The following is a 22,927-nucleotide window of genomic DNA, read 5'->3' as shown; positions in this document are numbered from 1 at the left end:
TCACAAACGGTTCAGGGTCAGGAACCAAACAATTTCCATTTAAAAATATAAATGTGCTATATGATTTAATTGCTCCACCACAATGCACAAAGATGGATCCCCAAATAAGGCTAGGGATATGTGTTAGTGATCCCAACAATAGGGGGAGAAAATGGACAGCTGAAAAAGTAATGTATGTAATGAATTATTATGAGTATATCTAGATCCTCGTACGAGAAAATGTAAACTTGAAGTTCAAGTGATAATTCATTTGCAAAATATTGCCAGGTGTATTTGCTGATCCAAAGCTAAATGTCATATTCAACTGCTAATGCTCCAAATAAAATAAAGTTCATAATGAATAGAGTCTATGGCATGCATGAAGTATAATAGACTAATCGGTTCCAAAGATAAAACTCTTTGAAGAAGGAGAGGAGCAAATGTTCAAGATGGTCATAATAAGTAGGCAAATGCTCTAGCAGAGCACCGCGACATAACACTTTATAAGACTTTATGGGAGAGGCTCAGGTACCTGAAAATAATAAGATAAAGAGATCTTAATAAGTTATGTCTTTATTGGGTAATAGTAGAACCAATATAAAATTATCGTCGACGATATTGTTAATATAATGTAGCACTCAATATTATTAATATTGACGAGGATCTTGAGCTCAAATATGTCATGAAATTTGGACAGATAAATGATTGGCCAAATAAAAAATACGCAATGAAAATTGATTTCACCTGAAAAATATAAAATTGGACGGATAGTCCCAACACCTGGAAGTATAAAGGCAGTGGAGGTATAAATGTGTTCTTGTGCAAAAAAAAAAGGTCAAGTCGATAGACAAAAAGACGACTTGTGCCACAAGAAGATTTGTAAATATACTGGCATTGATTATATAGAGACATATTCTCCTGTGGTGGATGTAGTCATTTCTGGTTTTAATCTGGCAATACAAGACAACAAACAACATCAACCCAGTAGTAATCCCACTAGTAGGGTCTGGGGAGAGTAGAGTGTACGCAGACCTTACCCCTACCCGGGGGTAGAGACACTGTTTTCGGGAGACCCTCGGCTCAGAGACAAAAGATCTGTAACAACACAGAAACCAGACAAATAGAACCAGCACCGTAAGAGACAACAAATAAGTGGAAGGGCAATAAGTATGTCAATAATAAAATTAAAAACTAAATTATAGAAATAAAAATCGTGTGATGAACAACAACCGCTAGCAGACCTAGACCAAACTCTATCAGACTAGCTGTAAAAATGCTCAACTACTCCCTAATCTACAACCCTAATGCTCGACCTTCACACCTCCCTATCCAAGGCCATGTCCTCGAAAATCTGAAGTTGCGCCATGTCTTGCCTGATCATCTCGCCCCAATACTTCTTAGGTCGCCCTCTACCTCTTCTCGTACCTGTCAAAGTCAACCGTTCACACCTCCTAACCGGGTCCTTTAGGCTCCTCCTCTGCACGTGCCCGAATCATCTAAGCCTCACTTCCCGCATCTTGACGTCCATAGGAGCCACACCCACCCTCTCATGAATATCTTTATTCCTAATCTTATCCAGCCTAGTGTGCCCACACATCCATCTCAACATCCCCATTTCTGCTACTTTCATCTTCTGGATATGAAAATTCTTGACTGGCCAACACTCAGCTCCATACAACATGGCTGGTCTAACCACCGCTCTATAGAACAAGAAAACCGTGATATACGTATAATAGAAATTATTAAAGGATTTAAATTATTCTGAAGCATATTAAGGTTTCCAATAAATTTATTAAATAAAGCTTCAAAAATCCTTATACGGATTGAAACAATTAGGGCGCGTGTGGTATAATCGCCTAAGTGAGTACCTGTTGAAAGAATGGTACAAGAATGATTCAATTTGTCTTTGTAAAAAGATCTAGACTAAATTTGTTATAATCGCCGTGTATGTTGATGATTTAAATATCATTGGAACTCCTAGGGTGCTTCCTAAAGCAGTAGACTATTTAAAGAAAGAATTTAAAATGAAAGATGAAATTTTTGTCCATCAATCAGCATACACTAAAAAGATTTTAAAGCGATTCTATATGGATAAAGCACATCCATTGAGCACCCCGATGGTTGTGAGATCACTCGATATAAATAAAGATCCATTCCGACCTCATGAAAATAATGAAGAGTTTCTTGGTCCCGAAGTACCATATCTTAGTGCACTAATGTATCTTTCTAATATTACAAGGCCTGACGTAACTTTTTCAGTTAATATCTTAACAAGATATAACTTTGCTCATACAAGGAGACATTGGAATGGAATCAAACATATATTGTGGTATCTAAAAGGAACTACCGATATGGGATTATTTTATGACAATGATTTCAGTCCCGATCTTGTTGGTTATGCCGATGCTGGGTATTTATCTGACCCACACAAGACTCGATCTCAAACTGGCCATGTGTTTACATATGGAGGCACTGCCATATCTTGGCGATTGACTAAGCAATCAATCGTGGCTACTTCATCTAATCATGCTGAGATAATTGCTATTCATGAAGCAAGTTGAGAATGTGTATGGTTAAAGTCTAAAATACACCTTATTCGAGACAAATATGGTTTGAAGTTTGACAAACTACCCACAATTTTGTATGAAGACAATGAAGCATGCATAGCCCAATTGAAGGGAGGATTCATAAAAGGGATAAGACAAAGCACATTTCGCCAAAGTTATTTTTCACACATGATCTTCAAAAGAATGGTGATATCAACGTGCAACAGACCCGTTCAAGTAATAATATGGCTGATTTGTTCACCAAATCTCTACCGACGTCAACCTTCAAGAAACTAGTATACAAGATTGGGATGCGAAGACTTAAGGATGTGAATTGATGCTCTCATCAGGGGGAGTTAATACGCGTTGTACTCTTTTTCCCTTATAAGGTTTTGTCCCACTGAATTTTCCTTGCAAGGTTTTTAAGGAGGCAACCAAAAGGCGTATTTCTAAACATGTGTCCTCTTTTTCCTTCACTATGGTTTTTTTCCCATAAGTTTTTTTTTCTAATAAGGTTTTAACGAGGCACATTATCTATGGACATCTAAGGGGGAGTGTTATAAGAAAAATTAAATTATGGTGGATGTCTACTCTTCCTCCATGATCTTCTCAAATGCTTAATGACATATTCAATGACATATTTTTATGCTTAATGACATATTCAATCACATATTTTTCTTCACTTTTCATGCTTATATAAAAGCCTTGTAATAAATAGTAAGAAACACACAATTAAAAAAGAAATAAGAATATCTCCTCTCTTTCTGTCTATATCTCTTAACTTATTTTTTTTTATTCTATATTGTTACTTTGAACTATATTTCATAACAATTACTAAATATTCTAAAAATAGTACTCCATCAATCAACATTTTTTTATTGTCTAGAAAAGCTATTTCGGGCGGAGTTAAACGGGAAGAGTCGAATTCAGGGTCTGAAGACCCGGGGGGGGGGGGGGGGGGTTTCTAAATACAAATACAATAAAATCAATTTTACAGCAACATCAGTTGTTCTTCAAAATTCTAGAGATCCAAACCCCCCAACTGAAACGAAAGGGAGGTCCCAATCACATTAGACACTCTCTTTCATTCACCATCTTCTTCTGCATCAAATGCACACCCGATTTGGATCTCCATCTAAACCTCCCACTCTTTGATCTGCATTTGAACTGATTTTTTTTGCATAAATTTGGAAGAAGATGTATATGGCATATGGATGGCCACAGGTCATCCCTATGGAATCAACTGGGTTATGCCCTTCTTCTTCTCAGCAAATTGTATACCTGAAGCTCATCAATCGCTTATTGCTTGTCGTTTCACCTACTCATCTTGAACTATGGTCCTCCTCCCAGGTCGGAATGAGTGCAACAATTGGAGAATTTCGATAATTAATTGAGTGCTGATTATTTTTCACGTTTCTTTTGTGTTGCAGCATAGAGTGAGATTGGGCAAGTACAAGAGAAGCTCTGATTCAATTCAGAAGGAAGGGGAGAATTTGCGCGCCGTTTGGAGTCCTGATACCAAATTGATTGCCGTCCTTGTAAGTGTCTTACGTTGATTCGGTCTCATGAACTCTTTGTAATGTAATGTGCCTGAATAGAGCAGAATGAATAGAGAGTAAGATTCATATATCCGACCTCGACTAGTTCGGGTAGTTGGTTGGTGGAGTCTGTCTTAATGAGTGGTATGTAAAATGATAATTTGTCATGTAAACTGAAACATGTGCTCCATTTGCAGTTCAAGAACGGACCGTTTAGGGCATCCCAAGTGCTCTACAGCTTACGTGCATATTGTATTGTCCAGGACTTATGGAAAATGTGATAGTTGATGATTTCACGCTCATAAATACTAATATAAGATGTTTTACAATTTGAATTATCTTGTAAGAGTCGCTATACTTATATGGACACTTGAGAACTAAATTGCTTGCTGAGCTTTCTAGGAAAATTGGGTTTAACTTTATACACTATCAATTCAATTGTCTATGGTAAGTGTAAATATCATGTTAAATAAACTAAAAATAACTTAAATCCTATCATTATTAGTTAGGGGTTGATTAAAGTGAACGGGGTTGTTGCTGACATTTAAAGAACTGTTACTGTTTGTTGCCCTTGTCTCTGATACTGAGAAGTTAGGGCTGCTTTGATATGCGCGAAACAGTGGGTGCCTTTTATACTTACTCCGTCTTACTTTCTTTGTATTGCAGACCTCTTCCTTCTATCTACACATTCTGAAGGTCCATTTTACAGAAAGGAAAATACAAATTGGAGGCAAACAACCAACTGGTTTGTTTCTAGCAAGCATAGCTTTGCTCTTGAATGAACAAGTGCCTTTTGCTAACAGGAACTTGACAATGTAAGCTGCCCTGTTTATACTTCTTGACAATTTATAATTTTAATCTCAAGCTGAAAACTTCACCCTCCATGGATTTTTTGTACTGTGAACTAAATAATTCTTTCAATGTCCAGGAGATACAATTATTTTATTTATTTCATTTTTGATAAATCCATGAGAGAAATGTATTCCAAAAATGCCTTCTTTTCTCATAAGCTACCAGATGTCCTACTGGTTATGAAGTCAAAGGTTGTTGGTACTGCATAGTCAAATAATTATGCAGTTTGGTTTTAGCTTTTTGTACCAGACAGAAGGGTTTGTCATTTCCTCTGTCAAGCCCTAAAATAATTGTATATCTATCCAACAATTGATATTTTTGAATTTTGTGCGTCAAAAAATTATCTTATTGAAAATCTTATAAAATAAGTATCTTACTGAATTTTGAAAGGTGGGGCTAATGCACAATCAGTAGCTGAAATAATCTACTTATATTTGTAAATAGCTACATACTTGTAAATTGATTTTTAAAAGATCTCATGTTGATGTGCTTGCCAAAAGAAAAGGGGGACCTAGTGACGATGCAAGACCTAGAGGATAGTGAAGTTAATAACCACGTAATCTAATATATGTTAATGTATGATTCCCAAGAGAAAGGCTAGTTACATTGGAGATTCTTTGTGCATATTTGCTTGGCCTGGAGATCTCGTTGTTCATTTTATCTGTGTGCAATTTGAAAATGGCTTAAGTTGTCAATTAAGTAGGGCTAGTTTCCTTTGTAGCGTAAGTTCTCAATCAAGTATAATTTTGTCTTCATTTGTCACCATATTGAGATCCTGGGGTCCTATCCAGTCTGTACTTTACTACTTGTGTGAATTTGTGTTGTTTCACTGGCAGTTTATTTTGTGGAGAATAGAGAGATAGGTCCATTCATGTCTTTCATGCCAGATTCGTTTCTTCATTATTTAACTTGTTGGCTATTGATCTCAGCTGAAATACACAATTAGTTTATTCCCTGCATATCTGGCTTGCAGGAGCAATATGGTTTGCGACAACAAACATATGATAGTTGGGCTTTCTGATGGATCTCTGTATAATATATCCTGGAAGGGCGAGGTAACTCTTTTTAAACATGTCTTAATAGTATTGTGCATTTTCGTTTTAGTTGACAGTTCTGGTTTATGTCTACTTGTTAAAATTAAAGACTGTAGTTGTTCATTTCAGTCAGCAGAAAATGTAGAAAATGTTTGTTCATTTTATTTTTTTGTTGTATTGCAGTTTTGTGGGGCCTTTGATGCCTTTGATCTTGATGTTCAGCCTCATGATGGCAGTGGCATTCCTAAACTAGCAAGTTCTTTGGAAAACGGTCTTGCTTCTGGCGGGAGTTTATCTTTTTCTAAATTTAGTCATCATTCGTTGAATAACTCTGCCGTGGTCCACTTAGAATTCTCCTTACCCTTGAGGTTGCTTGTTGTGCTATTTTCTGATGGACAACTGGTCTTGTGTTCTGTGAGCAAAAAGGGTCTGAAGCAAATGGAGTCTATCAAAGCTGAAAAGAGACTGGGCTCTGGTGATGCTGTATGTGCTGCAGTTGCTTCAGAACAACAACTCCTTGCTGTTGGTACGAGAAGAGGTGTTGTTGAGTTGTATGACATTGCAGAATCTGCTTCACTTATGCGTTCTGTTTCTCTGTATGATTGGGGGTAAGCTTTTGCCATTGACATCCAAGGTTGGGAAAAGACAGGCATGATTAGTTGCTGATGAGAGAACTCTTTTAGTGCAGCATATTGATTATTTTGTCCCAAGCTAAATTCATTTATTTATTTTCTGAGTCTTGTTTTGAAGTGGGTATAAGCTTGATAATGGATGATTAAATCAGTAATAATAGTATGTGGCAACTAAATTTATAATATGTGCTTTAAGGAACCTGTTTTACTCGTAGTATTGAGCAATGTACACTTATTTAAGTTATATTCAAATTTCTTTTTCTGGTGAATAGAAAGTAAAATTTGAGAAGCATCTATTTAAGATTATTATATATGTGATCATAGAGCTCACACTTACTACCCAAGGGTATTATTTCAAATGTACCATCAATGGACAATGATATAGCCAATGGTAAATTTTGTGTGTCCGTATGACCTTTTCAGAAACAATTTTGTGTGTAAACCATGTGAAGCATATATCTATGAAATTTTGGCAGTTAGCAGAACTAGTTGCGAAGCAAATCCATCAATCTAAACTATTAAAATGAAAGTATTCTACCTAGTTGGTCTGATTTTGAGACATTTTAGAGTAGTACTGACTTTTTAGCTCTGGCCTCATCTTGTAAGAATGAAAAGAAGGTGATGGAAGATTCTGTATGAGGAAATTTGCAACAGTTAACAAAAGACTAGGACTTTCCTGACTTCTCAATAAACCTGCAATTCTTCTGCAGATATTCAGTGGAAGATACTGGGGCTGTCAGTTGTGTTGCATGGACACCTGATAATTCTGCTTTTGCAGTTGGGTGGAAGTTAAGAGGGCTAACAGTTTGGTCTGTTTCTGGCTGTCGCTTGATGTCCACAATTCGTCAAATTGGCTTAAGTTCTGCGTCTTCTCCAGTTGTCAAACGGAATCAGGAATGTAAATATGAACCTATGATGAGTGGTACCTCGCTGATGAACTGGGATGAATATGGATACAAGCTTTATGCTATTGAAGAAGGATCTCCAGAGAGAATTATTGCATTCTCTTTTGGAAAATGCTGTCTGAACAGAGGAGTCTCTGGGATTACTTATGTCCGACAAGTAATCTATGGTGAAGATCGGTTGCTTGTTGTGCAGTCAGAAGATACTGATGAACTAAAACTCTTGCATCTTAGCCTTCCAGTTAAGAGTTATTTTAACTGAAGAATGTGGTTTATTCTTTTCGTTTATGTTGCTTTTGTTTTTCTTTATTGGGAAGCTGTGTTTCTAATGTAGTTTCACTTCTCCGCTAGGTTTCCTACATCTCTCAGAATTGGCCAGTTCAACATGTGGCAGCTAGTAAGGATGGAATGTACTTAGCAGCTGCTGGCCTTCATGGACTGATCTTATATGACATAAGATTGAAAAAGTGGCGAGTTTTTGGAGATGTCACTCAGGAACAAAAGATCCAGTGCAGAGGCTTGTTATGGCTTGGGAAGATTGTGGTTGTCTGCAACTATGATGATTCTTCTGATGGGTGAGCTATCTATGTGCATTAGCTAGTACCTATACATCATCAACTTATGCTGTATGAGATAGATGAGCACATTTCAATCTCAAAAAAATAAAGATAGACGAGCACATTTACATTTGTTATTATGTTCTACACAAGGTATGTATGTACAGGATATGCATGTCCATATATTGGATTTCTCCAACACCTTACTGCTGACTGGTGTTGACTTTGAATTTAAAGGTCTGTTCTGATGTTTAAACTGGTTTTTTAAGAAACTCCCCTGTGATTTTGTGGTTTACTCTTAGATAACAATGCATTTAAGAGGTGAAGTAATCACTTCCAATTAGGGAGCGTTGAGCAGTAAAAAAGCATCTTTTGGCATGAAATCTGGATGAGTGACAATGTAATAATGTATAGTTGAATAAATGTGATCATAATGGGAAAAACATTTCAGGAATATTTTGAAAAGTAAAGAACTTGATATGCATCTAGTTCGATAAGCTTGGCCACGAAAGGGTGCGCCCTGGGGTAGAGTGGCATTCTATTCAGTAGCTACAGCTTACCCTTGAATGTCAATCTGTTTGGTTACAAGAGGCAGCTAGTATGTGAAATGGATGTCCTTGTGCTCACAAGAGTTTGTTATGGTCAGACAGATGCATGGAGATTGCAGCAAATATTGTCTACACTTCTATATCTCAAGTGTTTGCTTCAAGAGTCCTCTATTTATCTCTGTTTTTGTTTGGATATATGGTGCTGGGCAGTATTTGTATGGAGTCATTTTTCTTATTGAAGGGCGAATACAGCTTTCCAATTGTAGATTGAATCTTTAGATTCTTTTCAAGAGGGTTCTCGAGATATAGCATTTAATAGAACTTGTTCAACTTTGATTGGAATTACAGGTATGAATTGCTTTTCTATCCCAGATATCACCTTGATCATAGTTCACTACTATGTCGGAAACCTTTGCTTACCAAACCGATCGTCATGGATGTTTACCAAGATTATCTACTTGTCACTTACCGGCCCTTTGATGTCCATATTTACCATGTGAAATTATCTGGTGAACTAACACCTTCGAGCTCCCCCGATTTACAGGTGAAGCTTCCTTAGAGTGTATGCTCTATAAAACTGTGTCAAAGTCAATTTGCATTTTAAAGCTCAAAATATAGAGCAGAATTTCTTTTGAACAAGAGTATCATATCTGTCATGCGTTTTTAAGTGATAACATGACAAACAGCTTTCTACAGTACGAGAGCTATCAATCATGACTGCAAAGAGCCATCCTGCTTCAATGCGTTTTATTCCTGATCAGCTCCCAAGAGAAAGCGTTGCAGGGAATGGTGGCCTGTCAACTTCTTTGGATCTGTCCAGAGAGCCTACCCGGTATGTACTTATTGTTGAATATTGCATCTCTGAATTGGACCCTATATTGCCACATGCTAGTATCGAGATGTGCTGGATTTGGTGGTTTCTAATTGTACTGATATGTGGTTTAAGACATGTTGTCATTTTCGTGCTTTCAGATGCTTAATACTGCGGACAAATGGAGAGCTTTCACTTCTTGATTTGGATGAGGGGAGAGAAAGAGAACTCACTGACTCTGTGGAGTTGTTTTGGGTTACCTGTGGTCAGTCAGAGGAGAAAGCAAGCTTGATTGAGGAGGTTTCATGGTTAGACTATGGCCACCGAGGAATGCAGGTAACAGTTTTCTTTAGCAGTTGAGTTTTTGTATATTTCTATACTTACCTTACATGTCTGATGTATATACTGGTTAAAAGCTCATTATTACAGGTTTGGTATCCATCTCCCGGTGTTGACGCTTTTAAGCAAGAGGATTTCTTGCAGGTATTCAAGTTGCTAATGCTGGAGTCCACATATTTGTTTGTCTTTGATTTTGCACTATCTAGTTAATTGTCCATGTTTCAGTTATTAGTAGCTGTTAACTGATTCAAGAAATACAGCTTTTGATCTGTTTTGATATGCTCTGTTGTATGTGAAAGCTTGCTTTTCCCTTTTCTTTCTTTTCTCTTGAGGGGAGGAGTTTGGGAAGAAGACTAAGGAGAAGTCGTCAGGATCAACAATGAGAAAGGGAAAGTTAAAGAAACCCAGATATTTTCTGGCATAGGTTGTTTGGGATCCTGCAAGTTCTTGAAAGTGCTTAATCATTTAATAAGTTCTAACCATATTAGGGGCTAATTAAAGTTTAAACAGTGAAATTCCAAGTGAAATATAGCCGAAGAGTGGAACCTTGATTGAAGTTTAAATAATGGAGCATTTCATGATGTCATTTTGAAAAAAGAAATGAAATACCCGCACGGGTATACTTCTGGCCCTTAAGATTCATCTTTTACCGGATTCAAGCATCAGAATACTATTACTTTGCATCTTTAAAATATACAAGTTATACGTCTTCTGCTTATGACCAACTAAGGTCAGCGATAATTAGCATTGCCTCACCACCAGTTATGATCTTAGCTTATCATTCATTGCCCCAGATCATTAACTATTATCATGCATAAACCCTCTTTTTCATTTAAAAAATCATTAACTATTATCATGCATAAACCCTCTCTTTTAAAAACCTATTATCATGCACAAACCTAAAATCTCATTACCTAACCTTTGCTTTTTGTCTAGATTCTAACCTGCTTTTCTTTCTTTTATTTGGATATTTGGTGTGAACTTTTAGTTGGATCCGGAGCTGGAATTTGATCGTGAGGTGTATCCTCTTGGTTTGCTGCCAAACGCTGGAGTTGTAGTTGGTGTCTCCCAGAGAATGTCATTTTCCGCATGTACAGAGTTTCCATGTTTTGAGCCTTCTCCTCAAGCTCAGACTATTTTGCATTGTCTACTTCGACATCTTCTACAGGTACTTCGCAAATTATTTGTATTCAATGGTTAAAGTGAGATAGCTGATGGAGTATCTAGTTATTGATAAAAAGGTTGGGGTTTGAAACACGGTTTTCTTTTATAGTGGCGATTGTTTCTAATTTCTAAACTAAGAAAGAAATAGAACATATTCTCTTTCTCCAAGGAAGCTGATACAGACATTTCTGTTGAATCATCCCTTTTGATTTCCCATATGGGGATGTGCCAAGATGAACATATTTTCTTTGCACATTTTAGAGATAGATAGATTGATAGATATAGAGAGTAATGGTACATTACAGTGAAATTGCTTTGAGAGAGAGAGAGAGAGAGAGAGAGAGAGAGAGAGAGAGAGATGGTGCGTAACAATGATATTGCTGTACCCCGAGTTTGAGCCGTGGGAATGGAGTCCTCTTTGGTAGGGTGCGCTAAAACCCCCCATAATAGGCTTCCTATGACGCGAATCCGAGTTAGACTGGTCAGTAGATTTCGAACACCGGATGGTTAAATCAAAAAATTGTATTACCAAAATTATGTGCCTTGAGAATGAAATTGCATTACCCATTATGTGTATTCGTCAAACTATTTTTCACTTTACAATGTCAAGATATTGTGGTATTTGTTAGAAGGCACGGGAGAAAATATGTTATTGATATTAGATGAACAATACACTACAAGAGGTCCTTATTTATAGCTATACTATACAAGGACATACTATTCTTCTACCAATGTGGGACAATACTACACTATATACATGCTGTAAACTAACACTCCCCCTCAAGCAGGTGCATACAAATCATATGTACCGAGCTTGTTACATATATAACCAATACGAGGACCACTGAGAGACTTGGTGAAAATATCTGCAAGTTGATCATTCGACCTCACAAACTTTGTAGCAATCTCTCCTGAAAGTATCTTTTCTCTGACGAAGTGACAATCAATCTCAATGTGTTTAGTTCTCTCATGGAACACCGGATTTGATGCAATATGAAGGGCAGCTTGATTATCGCACACAAGTTCCATCCGACTGATTTCACCAAATTTCAACTCCTTGAGCAATTGTTTGGTCCAGACTAGCTCACATGTTGCCATAGCCATTGCTCGATATTCTGCTTCTGCACTAGACCGAGCAACTACATTCTGTTTCTTGCTCTTCCAGGACACCAAATTTCCTCCTACTAAATTGGTCTGAGTATCCAATGATCTGCTCATGACCTCGATCCTCAAAGAGTAACCCTTTGCCTGGAGCCGATTTTATATATCGAATAATGCAGACAACTGCATCCCAATGACTATCACACCAATGACTATCACAGGGAGAATTCATAAACTGACTTACAACACTCATAGGATAAGAAATGTCGGGTCTAGTCACTGTGAGATAATTTAATTTTCCAACCAGCCGCCTATAGCTTGCAGGATCGCTAAGCGGCTCCCCCGTCCTGGCATAAGTTTAGAATTCGGATCCATCAGAGTGTCAACAGGTCTGCAACCTATCATCCCCGTCTCCTCAAGAATGTCTAAAGCATATTTTCTTTGAGAAATAACAATACCTGAGCTAGACTAGGCAACCTCAATACCTAGAAAGTACTTCAATCTGCCTAGATCCTTAGTTTGGAAGTGCTGGAAGAGATGCTGCTTCAGATTGGTAATACCATCCTGATCATTGCCAGTAATAACAATATCATCAACATAGACTACCAGATAAATACAGAGACTTGAAGCAGAGTGCCGATAAAACACAGAGTGATCAGCTTCACTACGAATCATGCCAAACTCCCGGATAATCGTGCTGAACTTACCAAACCAGGCTCGAGGAGACTGCTTTAGACCATAAAGTGACCGACGCAAGCGACATACAAGGCCACGAGACTCCCCCTGAGCAACAAAACCAGGTGGTTGCTCCATATAAACCTCATCCTCAAGATCACCGTGAAGAAAGGCATTTTTAATGTCCAGCTGATAGAGGGGCCAATGACGAACCGTAGCCATGGATAGAAAAAGGCGGACCGAAGCCACTTTAGCCACAGGAGAGAAGGTATCACTGTAATCGAGCCCAAATATCTGAGTATATCCTTTGGCAACAAGACGGGCCTTAAGTCGATCAATCTGTCCATCGGGACCAACTTTGACTGCATAAACCCAACGACAACCAACAGTAGATTTACCTGAGGGAAGAGGAACAAGCTCCCAAGTACCACTTGTATGTAAAGCAGACATCTCGTCACTCATAGCCTGTCGCCATCCTGGATGAGACAACGCTTCACCTGTAGACTTAGGGATGGAAAGAGAGGACAAAGAAGATATAAAAGCATAATGGGGAGATGACAGACGATGATAACTCAAACCGACATAATGAGGATTAGGGTTAAGTGTGGTCCGTATACCTTTCCGAAGTGCAATCGGTGTACTAGGAGCAGGGTCCGCAGCAGGAGCAGGGTCAGGTGCAGGACGAGAACCAGTTGGGCCTGATGAAAGACGCAAACGACGATGATAAGTCAAGAGTGGTGTTCCTGTGGCTGGGGAACTAGGGGGAACAACACTAGACTCCTCAACGGTTGGTATGGATGAAACCTCTGTGGTCGAAGGTGGAGGAGGAGCTATAGTAAACTCCTCAAAGGTCGGTATAGGTAAGACCTCAGATATATCATGGTGGTCAGCAGAGGTAAAGAAAGGTTTAGACTCAAAAAATGTGACGTCAGCTGACATAAGGTACCTACGAAGATCTGGAGAATAACAACGATATCCCTTCTGAACACGAGAATAACCAAGGAAGACACACTTGAGAGCACGAGGAGCTAACTTATCTTTCCCAGGGGCTAAGTTATGAACAAAACACGTGCTCCCAAAAACACGAGGTGGAAGAGAGTATAAGGGTGACTGGGGAAACAATACTGAATGCGGAATCTGATTCTTGATGGGAGATGAAGGCATCCGATTAATCAAATAACAAGCTGTGAGAACTGCATCGCCCCAAAAACGCAACGGAACACGAGATTCAATTAGAAGTGTGCGAGCAGTCTCAATAAGGTGCCTATTCTTTCTCTCAGCAACCCCATTTTGCTGAGGGGTATAAGGACAAGATGTCTGATGAATAATTCCTTGAGAAGTCATAAACTGCTGAAATTGAGAAGATAAATATTCTAAGGCATTATCACTGCGAAAAATGCGAATAGAAACACCAAATTGGTTTTTGATTTCAGCACAGAAACTCTGGAATATAGAAAATAACTCAGAACGATCTTTCATTAAGAAAAGCCAAGTACATCTTGAATAATCATCAATGAAACTGACAAAATAACGAAATCCCAAGGATGAACTGACTCTACTAGGACCCCATATATCAGAATGAACTAAGGAGAAGACAGACTCTGCATGACTCTCAACACTACGCGAAAAGGAGGCTCGGGTATGTTTCCCAAGTTGACACGACTCACAATCTAATGTAGACAAACTAGATAAACTAGGCACCATCTTCTGAAGTTTGGATAAACTCGGATGTCCTAAACGTCTGTGGATTAGATCTGGAGGATCTGTAACTAGACATGTTGTGGAAGGACTGAGTGAGTTAAGGTAGTAAAGGCCTTCTGATTCACGTCCTGTACCAATTGTCTGTCCCGTACTGCGGTCCTGCATAATAAAAGAATCGTCAATAAAATATATACCACAATGGAGGGCACGAGTCAAACGACTAACAGATGCAAGACTAAAAGGACAGCCAGGGACATAAAGAACGAAATCTAGGGTGATAGAAGACAAGGGATTAGCTTGTCCAACTCCTTTTGCCTTAGTTTGACATCCATTGGCTAAAGTAACAGTGGGAAGAGACTGTGAATATACAATATTTGACAAAAGTGATATATTACCATAGATGTGATCAGAAGCGCCTGAGTCCATGACCCATGGGCCAAGAGTGCTAGACTGGAAAACACAAGCAAAAGAATTACCAGTAACAGAAGTATCAGTCTGAGCAACTGAGGCTACTTGTGGAGATGTCTGCTTACTTGCTCGATACTGAAGGAGCTCATTATATTCTTCTTTAGATAAAGAAAATCCTTGGTTTTCTGGAGTCTCGGTCTGAGCAATGTAAGCATTTTTGGGTGGACGGCCATGTAAGGAATAGCACATTTCACGAGTGTGTCCAAGTTTGTGACAATAAGAACACTTGGGTCTAGATCTTCCAAAACGACCTCCTCCTCGTCTATGCTCCATAGTTTGAGATGCCCGAGCATCCATTGTCTGGGATGCAAGAACAGAGGAATCAAGTATCTTTGATGAGATCACTGGTGGACTTGGTGCTGCAGCAAGGCGGAGTAATCGAGAGAATAATTCATCAACTGTCGGGACAGACAGACTAGCCAAAATCTGGTCGCGTACTGAATCAAGATCATTAGGAAGTCCAGCGAGGGTAAGAACGAGAAACATCTTCTGTCGCTGCTCTTGTTGTTTTTCCACACTAGCAGAAACTGGCATCAACTTCTCAAATTCCTCCATGACTGCCTGTACTTGACCCAAGTAAGTAGACATATCCAATTCCTGCTTCTTTAAGTTTGTCATCCGTGATATCACATCATAGAAGCGAGATATGTCATTAGTGTATAAGGTGCGAGCCTTTTCCCAAACCAAATAACATGTCTGGAATGGACAAAACAAGGGCATCAACTTGGAATCAATAGATCGCCACAAGATGCTACATAACTGAGCATCGATTTTTGCCCAAAGTGCTATTGCCTTTTCATCTCCATCGCTAGACTGTTTGATTAGATGATCTTGAACACCTCGACCTCTACACCATAACTCGACAGATGAAGCCCAAGCTAAGTAGTTTGAACCTCCTATTAAAGGTTCCGAGGTAATAATAGCACTAGAGCTTCCAGAACTCATGTTTCTAGACCCAAAAGCATCAAATCCCAAAGACATTGTTGCAAATTATTACCAAATAGGAGAAAGAATCAATTGTAATCCACTGAAACAGTGTACGGAAACACAAAAACAGAATACCGAAATACTGTAGCTGCCGGAATCTACTGTAGCTGTCAGAATAGTACTGTAGCAGCCGGAATAGTACTGTAGCTGTCGGAAAAAACTCAAAGTTGTCGGAATGAAATGAAAACAGTAGGGGTAGGATCGGAATTACCAGGCGGCTCAACTGTTCTGAAGGAAGATTTTCAAAAAATGGCCGGAAGTGGTCGTACGCGCCGGCGCGTGGAGGCGTGTGAGGAGGCTGCTGCCGGAGTTTTTCACTGGGGTTTGGTCGCCGGACAGTTACGACTCTTGTGGTAGTGTTGGATTTTGCACAACACTGACAGAAATGAAGCAGATAGAAAACAGCCTTAAAAAAGTACTGATTTCTCTTTCACGGAATCGCTGGAATTTATGCACAGCGATTTCTCTTTCCCGGAATCGCTGGAATTTATGCACAGCGATAAGTCTCTCACAATTGCTCTGATACCATGTGAGAAGGCACGGGAGAAAATATGTTATTGATATTAGATGAACAATATACTACAAGAGGGCTATACTATACAAGGACATACTATTCTTCTACCAATGTGGGACAATACTACACTATATACATGCTGTAAACTAACAGTATTAACATCATAATTACTCGATTGCTATTAATGATAGTAAAGTATAATGCACATCAACATTCATTAAGATTTATCCCAAGTCAAATCATGAAGTTCCTCCATCCCTGAGCAAATGCTTCTTTTTGCTTCTTCAGAGCCATTTGGGGTATTTTCTTTGAATTTGGTATGATTAATTTATCTTTGAGAATATGACACATGTTTAGAAAATGAGAAGTACCACAAGATGAAACATTTTGCACTTGAGAAATAGTTTTTGATTTTATCGAAGTTATAAATGTGATTTCTGATAAGAGAAGTCACTAGTATAGAAATTTTATCATGACAAGGTAGTAATTTTCTTATTTATTTCACAAAATATGACATAATTTTCTATTTTCAGGAAGATTTTATACGACTCAATTTGTAAAGGAGTATGCATTTAATCATTCATGTTTAATCCTACTCCATTCATCTGTTAGTTATTGTTCATGTTTTCCTTTTATTTTTGGGCCTTAGCAATCAACGTTTTTATCTGAATAACCATTCATCTCCGAGACCCTAGTATTATTTTAACAGTTTCTTAACCGTGAGGATTTACATTAAACAGGATGAATGAACAACTTAATTTTTTTTACTCTCTTTTACTGTTTTGGCAGAGGGATAAAAAGGAAGAAGCTCTAAGATTGGCGCAATTATCTGCAGAGAAGCCACATTTTTCTCACTGCCTAGAGTGGCTTCTTTTTACTGTGTTTGAAGCCGACATTTCTGGGTAAATTTTACCAATTTGATAGTTTGTAAGATTATCACTTGCTATCCAAAATACTCGTGCTGATTTTTCGTCATGTATATTTTTCTGGTCCTTAGAGTTCTGATATTCAGGAGTTTCCACGGGAACATTGTTGAATCACAAATATTATCTTGCTCTAGCACTCCCTCCAACCCATCATAAATGATGGGTCTTGGAGTAGAAGGATTCAACAGTCTTATTTTTGGCTTGAATTTGTACATCAATTCTTTTGGTTATTTAAAATAAAATTCATATATTCAAAAGCTGTACAATAAATAAATAAATAATTCACACTTTTACAATTTGATGATATAGATAAATGTTTAAGAAAATCATAGTTAAAGAAAAACCAGTTGACTCTGAAAATAGCAAGTGGTTTTGAGAAAAACAGTTAACTAAAATGAGGTAGAAAGTTTAATTTTTGTTGAATAGTTGTTGTTTTCTCGGAATGCATCTTTTTGTGGAACTTGGAAGTTTTCTTGTTGAGATTGTCACTAATTTTGTATGACTTTGATCTGACCGGTCTTCTCTTTTTTCTCCCTCTGCCAAACCCAGAACACTTGTATTTTCATCATAGTTGTATAATATGCGTCTTCTTTTACAGGAAAAACCCTAGCAAAAATCAGAGTGTTATTCCCAACCATTCAACAAATTCGTCACTTCTGGATAAGACATGTGATTTAATAAGAAATTTTCCGGAGTACTTTGACGTGGTTGTTAGTGTTGCAAGAAAGACTGATGGCCGGCATTGGGCAGATTTATTTGCTGCTGCCGGGAGATCGACTGAGTATGTAAAAGCATATATTTTTTAACCTTTACGACACTACTAGATGAATTTTAACAAAGGAGCAGTTTTAATGTATATCAAAAGCCTATTAGATAGTTCATGCGTTGTAGAAAATTATTTCTTGTTGTGTCCAACTCCATTATGAGCTAATTCGTCTCTATGTTTAGGCTATTTGAGGAATGCTTCCAAAGGAGATGGTATCGCACTGCCGCTTGCTATATACTAGTAAGTTTCAAATTTCTGTCTGCAATCTCCATCTTGTCTTTGGGATACAAACTGTATATCTTCTCTAAGCTTCCCTGTCTTTAGGAGTTGGCTGGGGCTTCTTTAGTTTGTGTTGAAGACTTTGTGCAATATCTTTCAGGAAGTACATTTGGATGTCTTTGTTTGATATGCCTCTTGCTGCAGGTAATTGCTAAGCTTGAGGGTCCAGCTGTAAGTCAGTATTGTGCATTGCGTTTGTTGCAGGTAATCATGCCAGATGTAATAAATGTTAGCTTTTATCCATGTTAATCTGTTGAAGTATTTCCCTGGATAATAATATAGCAGGTAAATGTTGAAGGAAAAATTTAATGAACAATTCCTATTTTTGGTGAATAAGTAATTATTCTCACTGAACGATTTCCTTTAGATGTGTGTAAACACTCTGTTTTGGGTGCCATATTTTGCTTCTTGAAAATCTGAAAATTCATCAATTTGGGCTCTGCGGTCCATGCTGCAGCTCTGAAATCAATATATTTGAAGCCAGCATCTGCCTTTTTATTAGCGCTACTCTTGACTTCTAGTGAAGTTCCCTCTTAACTATTTCTCTTTCTTTCCCTCCTTTTAGGTTCAAATGTTGGATAATTATTAATCTTGTGTTTTTGCATAATTGATGGCCTATCTGTATGTCTACCTTTGTTCTATATGCTAAAGAAGAGGATGCAGCTTCAGTATGCTTAAGTTTAGTTTTTCTTTTTTTATTTTTCTTAAGTAGTAATTTGGGTTTTCACTTTTCATGTCATTTCCAATGGATTTCTCATTTTATAAAAATTAGAGGTTGCTGGTATGGTTACTTTTGTTAGAACCCTTGGGCATTTCTGATGGGCAGTTTAACTAATACTCTTCCTGAATACGAAGATAGGTATCTTAAGTTTTGCTAAAATAAATTGGGTTTAATAATTTTTGGCCTTAGCTGTATGGTCTGTGGTTCCGTAGCAAGCATAACTTGAAATTGTAGCTCTCCTTAAAGTAGGGAAAGGTAAATTCCCTATACACAGAATTGTTTGTCTAGAAAGCAAAAATAATTCACCAAAAAAAGCTGTGAAGTTAACAAAGGGTAGGGGGCGATATAAGGAAATGTTCTCCGCGTTTGCATACTTATCTTCATTTTGATTTCATAATTCTTTTCATTTTCTGCATGGATGACTTCATCAAAGATTTGTTTGGAACAAGACCAGTTAAATATATGAGATTTACCTATCAAAAAAAGTATCTATTAAATAGCCTCATGATTGTTTTAGATTTCTTAGGCTTTGGACAGAAGATGGCCTGCATAATTAGGGATGTGGAAATTTGGTTATGTATCAGATGGGTCGGGTCTTCCTTTGTGTACTCTTAGATATCGTGATTCGTGAACAATAGCTATAATTCACCTCCCTTTATTATATCATTTACGGAAGCTCTTCAATTCATTATCTTGTTTAAATTGTGGCTAGGTGTCAGTGTTCCAATTTGAATTTCTTTTTAAGTAATTACAGCCATTCAATTTACTTCTGGGGTGAAATAAATTTTTCCCGAGTATCCAAACGATTGTCTTGGAATTCTTAGTTATCGTGCTCCTCAGTGAAGTGTGTGTGCACAGACACTGAAGAGGCAGGCATATCCCTTATCCATCACTGAAGAGGCAGGCAGGCATATCCCTTATCCATCACATTACTTTTTTCTTGTTATTTGTTAACTCCATAACTTTATGATATTTTTTATACTCCTTACCTGGTGGTTGGTGGGGCTTGCTTGACTAGAGTTTTGGATGGTGGTAATGGAAACTTCAGACGTTTTAATCAATCGATCAATCGTCAGTGCTTCAATACCAGATTAATTGGGGCTGCTATATGGATCCTCTAAATCTAAATCTGCTCTTTGCTTCAACTATGCTTCAATTCATGATTAATTGAGACCGGCTATATGAATCCTCTAAATCCCTTCTGCTCTTTTCTGGTCCATTTCATTCCAGTAATCATTTTTCAACATCATACAATTTAATGATTTGTGAAATTTGAATTTACATCTGAACATGTATTCGTGGAACTGTGAGGCCTGAAATATGTTTCTGAATGGCGTTACCACGTCAGTTGTTTGTGCTATTGCATGAGTGGCTGCTTGTTCAAGTATATTCTCTTGTATAATGGAGCTACAACTCTTTTTTGTACCTACTGCATCTTCTTGATGCCATTAATGAAACTTCTTACTTCATTAAAAAAAAAAAAAAATTAACTGTAGCAAGTATTTGATGCATTTTTGTGATGTGATATCCCTTATGCATGTCCTTTTTGACAATTGCCATGAGTTTTGTCATCTGTAAAACATCAAATTGACTGGGTAAAGGATAAATGATATTTGGTCCCAGGCATTTCAAATTTTATTAACAAGATCAAGATGTTAATGAACTTTAATTCAATTTGTTTCCAAACGGAGATCAAGAAAACACATACATGGTAAAGTCAAAACATTTTAGTAACATCAGCAACTTTGGACTTACTCCTTGACCTCACTTGGTGTTCTCCTCTTGCCCAGGCAACATTGGATGAGTCTTTATATGAACTGGCAGGGGAACTGGTATGAACTTGGATGTCGATCATGCTTCTTTAACAAGATAAATGTCTTCTTTGTGTGAAGTATTCACATTTTTATCTTTGGTTTTCAGGTGAGGTTTCTTCTCAGATCTGGAAGGGAATATGAACCCACAACTACTGATTCTGAGAAGCTATCTCCTAGATTCTTTGGATATTTTCTGTTTCCTTCTAGTTACCGGAGGCAAACTTTGGAGTCCAAAGGGTAGATATTAATTAGTGCAGTTCTTTGCTTTATCTTTTAGCAAAAGTTGGCACCAAGATTCTGGTGCTGATGATGGAAGAAGACTTTCACTTACTTTGTTCCTTTTCTTTTAAAATACTTGGAGCAGTTCATTTAAGGAGCTGAGTGCACATGTTGCTTCTGTTAAGAATATTTTAGAAAGCCATGCAAGCTATTTGATGTCTGGAAAAGAACTGTCAAAGCTTGTCGCTTTTGTGAAGGGCACACAGTTTGACCTCGTGGTATGATTCTGATATACTTTTTTGATTGTATCCTATTATGTTATTGAAAACAGATCATGTGATATAAACGCCTTGCAGGAATATTTGCAGCGAGAAAGATATGGAAGTGCTCGGTTAGACAATTTTGCTTCAGGGCTTGAACTTATTCGGCAGAAGGTACTAACTAGTAATGCTTGCATATGTCATGTAGAATGCTACCATTGTATAAGCTTCATTATCATATTTGTTTCGTATCAGATGGATGATAAGGTGAATTATGTCCATAAACTATTTTAAGCTCTTGCATCACAAAGGTTTTTCTCTTGGTGATGTGATTGGGGCACTTTGTCTCCAGAGAATTTGAGAAGTTTCTACTTTGTGTTCAAGTTATGAGTTTACTGATCTTTTGTGGTATAACAAAGTACTTTTAAATCAATCTGATCTCTTATTTTTATGCTTTTTAGTGTTCTCTTAATTATACCCGTAGATGTTCCAGTTCACGTAACAGCTTTGACTTGTGCCAATCAGTTCCCAAATGGTGCCTGAATTTCATTTTTAGATGTATTTTGTTTTAGTACGTTTGCTTATATGCATTCTGAAAGTGTGTTCAGCTATAGATGTTGTTGAACTTAATACTGATACTAATTATTTTTTCCTTTTGAATCATCAGCTTCAGATGGAAACACTGCAAAGTCGTTTAGATGCAGAGTTCCTTTTGTCTCATATGTGCTCTGTCAAGTTCAAAGAGTGGATTGTAGTACTGGCCACACTTTTGAGGCGGTCTGAGGTCTGGCTAAATTCCCTTTATTGAATGTAGGATATTACAGATAGGTTACCTTAACTACATGAAAGATGGTTTCCCCTTGGTTTTACTGCTTACATTCCCCTTTGGGCGAACTTCAAAATCGGCTTATTTTGAGAGTCACTTTTGTTAGTTGTAAAGCTCACACGGGTTTCATTTTATTATTTTTGCTCAGGTCTTGTTTGATTTATTTCGGCATGATTTGCGCTTGTGGAAAGCATACAACATTACTTTAAAGGTAAATCTAATATGTCATTTCGTTACTCTAACTTCATTTGTGTGTCTCACTGTGGTTTTCCTTTGTATCTTCAGTCCCATCCATCATTTGTCGAATACCATGACTTGGTTGAAAGCTTGGATGAAAAGCTTTCATCTGCTTCAAATTCAGAAGAGACGTGAGCTATCTGGATGTAAAGAGCTTTTCAGAAATTTAAAAGAGCTTCCAGTGAGATCATCTGCTTCAAGCGTTAACTTTCAGGCACCAACTTGACATCAGCATAAATGTTTACCACTATATGGGGCTGGGAGTTGAGCGGCTCTGTGAGAGGCACGAGATGAGATTTTCAGTTCCTGCTCTAGTGTCCACATCTCTGTCCTGCAGAAAATTATTTTGTAGATAAGCATATCATTGCTATTAGTTCTTTGATTACCATCTTTTCTTGATTCATAGTTTGTATCAAATTTTAGCTTTTCCATTGAGGGTGTGGGTGATTGTAATGAAACGGGGCACCTGTTGTATGAAAGATCTGATCTTATAAATAGAGAATAGAGAAGATTTTGTCCATTCCTGCATTC

The 22,927-nt window shown here is 37.7% G+C and overlaps 1 protein-coding gene across 2 annotated transcripts; it reads left to right on the top strand.

Annotated features, from left to right (window-relative positions):
• Window positions 1-3,496: 3,496 nt before the first annotated feature.
• Window positions 3,497-22,916, top strand: LOC104113480 (uncharacterized). 2 transcript variants are annotated; one of them, XM_009623647.4, is made up of 23 exons: window positions 3,499-3,875; window positions 3,956-4,063; window positions 4,730-4,878; window positions 5,889-5,970; window positions 6,133-6,557; window positions 7,292-7,724; window positions 7,835-8,058; window positions 8,937-9,132; window positions 9,275-9,420; window positions 9,561-9,735; window positions 9,829-9,882; window positions 10,727-10,906; window positions 17,138-17,250; window positions 17,873-18,055; window positions 18,223-18,280; window positions 18,464-18,523; window positions 20,831-20,872; window positions 20,961-21,091; window positions 21,219-21,351; window positions 21,430-21,507; window positions 22,001-22,117; window positions 22,308-22,370; window positions 22,445-22,916. In XM_009623647.4, exons 1-23 carry the CDS (start codon window positions 3,723-3,725, stop codon window positions 22,529-22,531), a joined length of 3,390 nt encoding a protein of 1,129 aa, XP_009621942.1. In that variant the 5' UTR covers window positions 3,499-3,722; the 3' UTR covers window positions 22,532-22,916. The 2 variants fall into 2 exon arrangements, 1 of the variants encoding a protein (XP_009621942.1); XR_011410267.1 differs by lacking the exons at window positions 20,961-21,091; window positions 21,219-21,351; window positions 21,430-21,507; ... (1 more) ...; window positions 22,308-22,370; window positions 22,445-22,916 and adding an exon at window positions 20,664-20,751 and having other exon boundaries at window positions 3,497-3,875; window positions 20,831-20,863.
• Window positions 22,917-22,927: the final 11 nt, after the last annotated feature.

Source organism: Nicotiana tomentosiformis, chromosome 1, assembly GCF_000390325.3.
Source record: "Nicotiana tomentosiformis chromosome 1, ASM39032v3, whole genome shotgun sequence".
NCBI classification, from domain to species: domain Eukaryota; kingdom Viridiplantae; phylum Streptophyta; class Magnoliopsida; order Solanales; family Solanaceae; genus Nicotiana; species Nicotiana tomentosiformis.
Note: the sequence above shows the minus strand (reverse complement) of the source record. Positions and strands in the feature narration are given on the sequence as shown.

Coding starts and splice junctions, on each gene's coding strand:
- LOC104113480 (XM_009623647.4), top strand. CDS start 3,723: ATGTATATGGCATATGGATGGCCACAGGTCATCCCTATGGAATCAACT. Junction 9,736..9,828: donor ATGGCCACCGAGGAATGCAG/GTAACAGTTTTC, acceptor TCATTATTACAG/GTTTGGTATCCATCTCCCGG. Junction 10,907..17,137: donor TACTTCGACATCTTCTACAG/GTACTTCGCAAA, acceptor CTGTTTTGGCAG/AGGGATAAAAAGGAAGAAGC.